Genomic DNA, 7,340 nt, shown 5'->3' with positions numbered 1-7,340 from the left:
GAACCGTGGCTGTACCTGCGTTCGTAAATCAAGGGAGATAGCTGTAGCGGAGTGTTATCCTTGCGCAGGGAGATGCACTATCCGCGAAGTCCTACGATTACGGATGAGCCTTGGGCCTTCACGGTTGGGCCTCATAGTTGGACATTCCTAAAGCTAGCGGAAGACGGATATTGGATGGGCTTCTACTGGGCTTTGGAGTAAGAAGTCTCAACGCATTAGACTTCTTGTTCTACTAGAACTACGTCAGGCTTGATCCCTATATAAAGGGTACGTAGGCACGTTGAGAGGGGTAAGAAGTTGAGAGCTGATAAGAGAGCCACCACTTACTCTGATCAATCTCAGCCTAAAACAACCATAAACCACCACACACCGCTTAAGTTTCCGGTAAAGAACCACCGTCACAGATCTTAGTTTCGGCGAGAAACCTCAATCTTTGTTGTTACCAGATTCCTCCGTCAACAAATTGGCGCTAGAAGGAGGGGTGCTAATTAAGGTCGCAATCTTAGGAGGAAAAGATGTCTTACAATCGTGATGGAAGTTCTTATGATGGAAGTGACAGCAGGTCAGAAGGGGAAGGCGGGGGGCGCTATACTCGCCACGAACCTTACGTTCCCAGAAACATGGCGGACCCACCAAGGGCTCCGGATGTGGGGGGGACACCTCCAGTTCTCATCAGCAACACTGATATATTGGAGCAATTATATCGCATGGGGGATACTCTTAACAGTTTTAACTCAAGACTGAACACGGTGGAGCGTCGAAGGACGAGGAGAGGTCGTCGTTTCCCCCGTCACGGTCATGCCTTGGGGAAAGCCCCTGTAGTTGAGGGAGATACCCAGGGGAGCGGGGATAACCCGCGAATCACTCCGCGGCGTTTGCAATATTCTGATGATGTAGAACCTATTGTAGAGCTTGCGGATGAGGACACTGAAGGCAGAGAAAGGCCTCACCTGGGCAACCAGGTAGTGCCACACCCGCATAGGTCTGGATGTACGATGGACGAGCGTCGCCGTGTGGAGAACGCTCAAAGCCAAGACGAGGAAGGAAGGGATCTTTCAACCTTGAAGAAGAGGCTTGGCATAAGGTTGGAGGACGACGATTTGAGGATGTTGCTGGTAGAATGGCAAAAGGAAGGAAACGCCGGAGAAGCGAGGCCCCGTGATACGACGCGTGTGCCCCCCGCATTCCAAAGGGATGACGGGATGCGGCACCGCGAGCACGAGCGTGCCCCTCCGCGAGGAAGGCCCGAGAATTTCTACCGGGGATATCAGAGGAATGGACGAGGAAGAATGGGATATCAATACGGAAGAGCCCCTTACAATGGTAGGAGAGGTGGAGCGCACTCCGCTGGAGAAGCCCCCGCCGTTATTCCCGTAGCTTCTCACAGCGTTACTGGTAATGGGTCTGGAGCGCGTCCTCATGACCAGGACGGCGGGCGGACTCAAGTAAGAATGCAGAACAATGATGAAATTCCGCGACACGGTCAGGATGAACCTCGTGTACGGGAAAACATTCAGAACCAAAATGGTAATATGCCACCGCCGCAGCCTCAAGGTGAGGGGCGGCGAGATCCTCCGCCACACCCGGGGGGTAATCAAGGGGAATTTCAGCAAGTCGCAGAGCAACCCCAGCAGCCTAATGTTCAAACCATTCCTGGGGTAGGGACGTTTAATGTGAACGACCTCAAGCGGTTACTCAACCATCTTGAGGGAGAAAGAGTAACGGCGACAGCGCAAGCTCCTTCTCCTTTTGCTGCTGTTGTGAGGGAGGCGCAATTGCCCGCGGGATACCGGAACACAACCAACGACTTGCGTTTCCACGGGAACTCTGATCCTGTAGAGTTCTTGGGGCGTTTTAACATTGAAATGGATGTATATCAAGTACCTGATTTGGCTCGATGCCGTCTCTTGGCAGCCACTTTCAGAGAAGGTGCTCAGCAGTGGTTCCAAAAGCTTGGTCCAGGTGTAATTACATCCTGGGAACAGATGAAAACTTTGTTTTTGACACAATTCCAAGCCGCGGTGAAGTACACACCACCTGTTACCACGCTGGCTAATGTGAAACAAAAGGAAGGAGAAAGTTTGACTTCATATTTCAAGAGGTTTAATGCAGAATCTACTTTGGTGAGGGGTGCAACTGACGAAACGTTGAAAATATTGCTTATAGCTGGGTTGCGTGTGGGGACGGATTTCTGGAAACACCTACAAGGGAAAGACCCAGTGTCATTGGCTGATGTGCTCGCACATGCGGAGTCGTTCAAAGCAATCGAGCAGTCGCTTGCAGAAACAAAAAAGAATGATAATACCTATAACTCCAAGGGGCGATCCAAGAGAAGGGACAGATCTGTAAGTCCGGGTTATCGACGAAACGCCAGAAGCCCTAACAGGGTAAACGCTGTGAGCTCGCGAAGAGAATGGAGCCCACCATCGAACTACGAGAGAAGAGTCAGCAATTATACCCCGCTGGCGGCGTCCATTGATCATATCTTCGAGGTAAATAAGGACAGGGGAATCTTCAAGAAGCCCGACCGTCTAACTTCATGGCAAAGCAGAGATAAAAAGAAGTACTGTGACTACCATGAGTCTACTGGCCATGACACCCACGAGTGTCGTCACTTGCGGGATGAGATTGAGGAATTGATCAAGGCTGGACACCTAGGAGAATGGATCGACAAGGTGAAGCGACGCAGGGGACTTGATGACAAGGGTAAAGATGAAAGACAACCCCCGTGGGCGGAGGATGTTGAGAAAACAGCGGAGGTCAAGTTTCAGAGGGCCGGCAGCATCAGGGCAATTTTTGGAGGACACCCTTTTGTTGGTGACAGTAATCGAGCACTTGAGAGAAACGCGAGAGAAGCGCGACATCCACCGCTCACTAACATCCACAGCTTGGAAGATAGACCCCCGAAGGTCTTTAAGGGGGAGTCCGCTGATATTACATTCAGGGAAAAAGAATCTAGGTGGGTGCATCATCCTCACAACGGTGCGCTGGTGATTACCATGCTTATTGGGGCAATGAACGTACATCGAGTGTTCCTGGATAATGGGAGTTCTACAAACATCTTGTACTATAGCACCTACAAAAAGCTGGGTTTCCCAGATAGTGACATGTATTTTGAAGATGCGCACGTCTATGGCTTTACGGGGGAAGCAGTGAGAGTTATGGGCTCAGTCAGGCTTCCCGTCACGCTTGGGGAAGGGGCTTTGTCGGTTACTCAAATGATAGATTTTAAGGTGCTAGATCAGGATTCCGCGCACAACGTACTGGTCGGCAGACCTTGGTTGCGTGCGTTCAGGGTGATAACCTCGATACACCACTTGATGATAAAGTTCCCGACGCCAAACGGAGTTGGCAGCCTGAGAGGGTCACAGTATGAGTCACGTGACTGCTATCACAAGGATGTCAAGGAATTTCACAGAAGAAGGTATGAAGGGAAAGGTCTCCCATTTGAAGATATAGAAGATATTCATACAAAACCGAGTGGAGAGGTCCATGCCCACTATTTTGTTGAGAACCCCGGAAAGGAAGAAACCAATACCTCTGGGAACTCTTTTGTGATGCAGGGACGTGTTTCGAAAATCCGTAGTGTAGAAGAAGTGGTGGTGAGTCACACAGGGGGAATCACGCAGAAAGAGGTTAACGGGGAAAAGTTGGAAGGGAGAAGTGAGATTTTGCAAGGTCTCGGCGATAACTGCAAGGTTGATGCTCCTCAAAAGAAGGATGCGCCCTTGAATGAAGTTGAGGTTGATGCTCCTCCAAATGAGGACGCGCCCTCAGATGAAAAAGTGGAAATTGAAGACCCCCGAGACTTTGATTTCGATTTGGATCCCAGGATCCCTATGCTTATCGAAAAAACGGGACCAGCCGAAGACACAATATCTATTCCAGTTGATAAAAATGACCCAAGCAAGGTTTTGAAAGTGGGATCTCAGTTGGATGAGGAGATGAGAGGAGGTCTTACCCGCTTTCTAATTGCAAACCTCGATGTTTTCGCATGGAGTCATTCAGATATGATAGGGATCGACCCGGAAGTAATGTGTCACCGTTTGAATATCCACCCGAATTGCAAGGGCATACGTCAGAAACGCCGCCCAGTAAGTGGAGAAAGGGCGATAGCATTAAAAGAAGAAGTAGACCGGTTGTTGGAAGTGGGGTTGATCAAAGAATCGTTCTACCCCGAATGGCTTGCAAATCCAGTACTGGTGAAGAAACCGAATGGGAAGTGGAGGACATGTGTGGATTTCACGGATCTCAATAAGGCCTGTCCAAAGGATAGCTTCCCGCTGCCAAGAATTGATCAGTTGGTTGACGCGACGGCAGGGCATGCGTTGTTGAGTTTTATGGATGCATACTCCGGATACAATCAAATTCCGATGTATGGCCCCAATCAAGAACATACATCCTTTATTACAGACAGGGGGTTATACTGTTACATAGGAATGCTGTTTGGCTTGATTAATGCTGGCGCGACCTACCAGCGGTTGGTAAACATGATGTTCAAAGACCAAATCGGGAGAACCATGGAAGTGTATGTGGACGATATGCTGGTGAAATCTGAGGTGACAACTGACCATATCAAGCACCTGATGGAGATGTTTAATATTTTGAGGAGGTTTCGTATGAAATTAAATCCGCAAAAATGTGTGTTCGGCGTGGAATCGGGAAAGTTTCTCGGGTTCATTGTCAACCACAGGGGAATTGAGGCCAACCCCGCGAAGATCAAGGCATTATTGGATATGAAGTCACCCACCAATGTGAAACAGGTGCAGAGTTTGACTGGGAGGATCGCCGCGTTAAATCGATTTGTTTCGAAGTCGTCTGATAGATGCAAGGAGTTTTTCAAGGCGATTAGATTAGCTGGGAAAGACTTTGTATGGACGTCAGAATGTGAAGAGGCTTTCAAAAGAATCAAGGAGCAACTGGGACATCCTCCCATGTTGTCAAAGCCATTGGATGGGGAAAATCTAATACTGTACCTCGCAGTGTCTGAATATTCGATCAGTGCGGTTCTGGTAAGAGAGGAAGACGGGCAGCAATCACCAGTGTACTACGTGAGCAAGCGGTTACACGACGCTGAAACTCGCTACACAAATATGGAGAAACTGGTTTACGCCCTGATTCTTGCGTCAAGAAAATTGCGGCCGTATTTTCAGGCCCATAGAGTTGAAGTTCGTACAGCATACCCACTGCGACAGGTCCTGCACAAACCGGAGTCATCAGGCAGAATGCTGAAATGGGCTGTGGAGTTGGGACAGTTTGATTTGGAATATGTGCCTCGAACAGCGATAAAAGGACAAGCCTTAGCCAATTTCTTGTTGGAATTTGATTCTGAAATTGATGATAAAGCTTTGGTGATGCTATATCCACCTCAGGCCGAGGAGTCTTTGGAGGAGTTTCCGCATCCTTGGTGGATCTTGCATGTGGATGGGGCGGTTAACAATGGAGGAGCAGGTGCGGGCATAGTACTTGTATCTCCGGAAGGCCACCACCTGATGAGCGCAATTCATTTCAAGTTTTATGCAACTAATAATGATGCGGAGTATGAGGCGCTGATTAATGGCCTGAAAATCGCTCTGGAAATGGGGGTGCGAAACTTAATTGCAAGAAGTGACTCAGAGTTGGTAGTGAATCAGGTGAATGGGGGATTTCAAGCGCGAGGCCCGCGAACAGAATTATACTTGAGATGTGTACAGCGCCTGATTGGAATGTTCAAAGAAGTTAGATTGGAATGCGTTCCGCGGGAGAAAAACAGTAATGCGGATGCTTTGGCAAAAATGGGGTCGCAACAAGAGGCTGTGTTGTTAGGATCCATCCCTCTTGAAATCCAGGAGGTTCCTAGTATCCCAGAGATAGAAACTATGCAAGTGGATGAAGCTCCCAAGGAAACATGGATGACGCCCATTCTAGCTTACATTCGCAAGGGAACACTCCCCGAGGATAAGTTTATGGCTCGTCGACTTCGTTATCAAGCCGCAAGATATGTGATATACGATGAAGTCCTATACAAGAGAGGGTTCAACCAACCTCTACTCAGGTGTGTTGAAGAAGAAGAAGGAAATTACATCCTAAGAGAGGTGCATGAAGGAATCTGTGGCAATCACTCGGGGGGTAGCTCGTTGGCAATGAAAGTGTTGCGCCAAGGGTATTATTGGCCCACAATGAGAGAAGATGCTACAAATTTCGTCAAGGCATGTGATCGCTGCCAGCGCTTTGCAAACTACTCGTCTATGCCGGCTACACTCTTGACGCCTATGGCAAGCCCATGGCCGTTCGCCATGTGGGGAATCGATCTTATCGGAGAATTGCCGAAAGCTAAAGGAGACGTCAAGTATGCAGTGGTTGCGGTCGATTACTTTACTAAATGGGCGGAAGCTACGCCACTGGCTACTATCACCGCAAAGAAAATCAGAGATTTTGTTTTCAACTCAATTGTATGTAGGTTTGGAATCCCTTACAAGCTGGTCTCCGACAATGGAAAACAGTTTGATAGGAAGGAGTTGCGACAGCTATGTGAGGAGTTGAAAATCAAGAAGGAGTTTGCGGCGGTCTATCATCCTCAAAGCAATGGACAAACAGAGGCTGTTAACAAAATAATAAAACATACCCTCAAAACCAAGCTGGAGGAACGTAAAGGGAATTGGCCTGAAGAACTCCCGAAGGTGATGTGGTCATACAAAACTACACCGCGATCTACTACGGGAGAAACGCCGTTTATGCTGACTTACGGTTACGAAGCTATGGTCCCCGTGGAAGTTGGATCGGGATCACTTCGCAGAGACTGTTACGGGAAAGAGGACGCTGAGGTTAATCAAAGGCTTCATTTAGATCTCTTAGAGGAGACGAGGGAAAATTCTCAGCTAAGGCTAGCAGCATATCAGCAGCGCGTCGCAAGGTATTATAACAAGAAGGTAAAAGGACAGTTGCTGAAGGTGGGGGATTTGGTACTTAGGAAAGTGATGCCAAATACAAAGAACCCCCAACATGGAGTGTTTAGAGCTAATTGGGAAGGACCGTACAGAATAAAGTCTATCCTGTGGAAGGGGACTTATCACCTTGAAGACATGGACGGGAAGCTAATTCCGCGAGCTTGGAATGCGGAACATCTCCGAAAGTATTACCAGTGAGGCGTGGCTTTGGCCCCTTGCGTATTTCTTTTATCATTTTGATTTATGCCCAGTTTATAGGCTAGAATTAAATAAATTCCTCCTAGCCTAGGGGGGTGGTGCATGTACTACTTACTCTGGGACTAGTTGAAGGGTCATTTTTTAGAAATAATTTCCCCACAGAGCATTGTAGCCGTGGGACTGGTGCACTTTTGACATCAGAGCGCATTATAAATA

The 7,340-nt window shown here is 48.4% G+C and overlaps 1 protein-coding gene across 1 annotated transcript; it reads left to right on the top strand.

Moving 5' to 3' along the window:
* The first annotated feature begins 707 nt into the window (after positions 1–707).
* On the top strand, positions 708–7,124 carry LOC141704715 (uncharacterized). Its single transcript, XM_074507902.1, has 7 exons — positions 708–1,084; positions 1,328–2,345; positions 2,523–3,887; positions 4,479–4,879; positions 5,003–5,407; positions 6,440–6,581; positions 7,041–7,124. The coding sequence occupies exons 1-7, from the start codon at positions 708–710 to the stop codon at positions 7,122–7,124; spliced, it is 3,792 nt and encodes a 1,263-aa protein (XP_074364003.1).
* Positions 7,125–7,340: the final 216 nt, after the last annotated feature.

This window comes from Apium graveolens, unplaced genomic scaffold (genome assembly GCF_009905375.1).
Source record: "Apium graveolens cultivar Ventura unplaced genomic scaffold, ASM990537v1 ctg817, whole genome shotgun sequence".
In the NCBI taxonomy this organism is placed as follows: Eukaryota; Viridiplantae; Streptophyta; class Magnoliopsida; order Apiales; family Apiaceae; genus Apium; species Apium graveolens.
This window is presented reverse-complemented; position numbering and strand designations above follow the sequence as displayed.

What these genes read in the sequence shown, in the direction of transcription:
- LOC141704715 (XM_074507902.1), top strand. Translation starts at nt 708, where the DNA reads ATGGGGGATACTCTTAACAGTTTTAACTCAAGACTGAACACGGTGGAG. An exon ending in AAGAAGAGGCTTGGCATAAG is followed by an intron (nt 1,085 to 1,327) that starts GTTGGAGGACGA and finishes TTACAATGGTAG; the next exon opens with GAGAGGTGGAGCGCACTCCG. An exon ending in GCAATGGACAAACAGAGGCT is followed by an intron (nt 6,582 to 7,040) that starts GTTAACAAAATA and finishes ATCCTGTGGAAG; the next exon opens with GGGACTTATCACCTTGAAGA.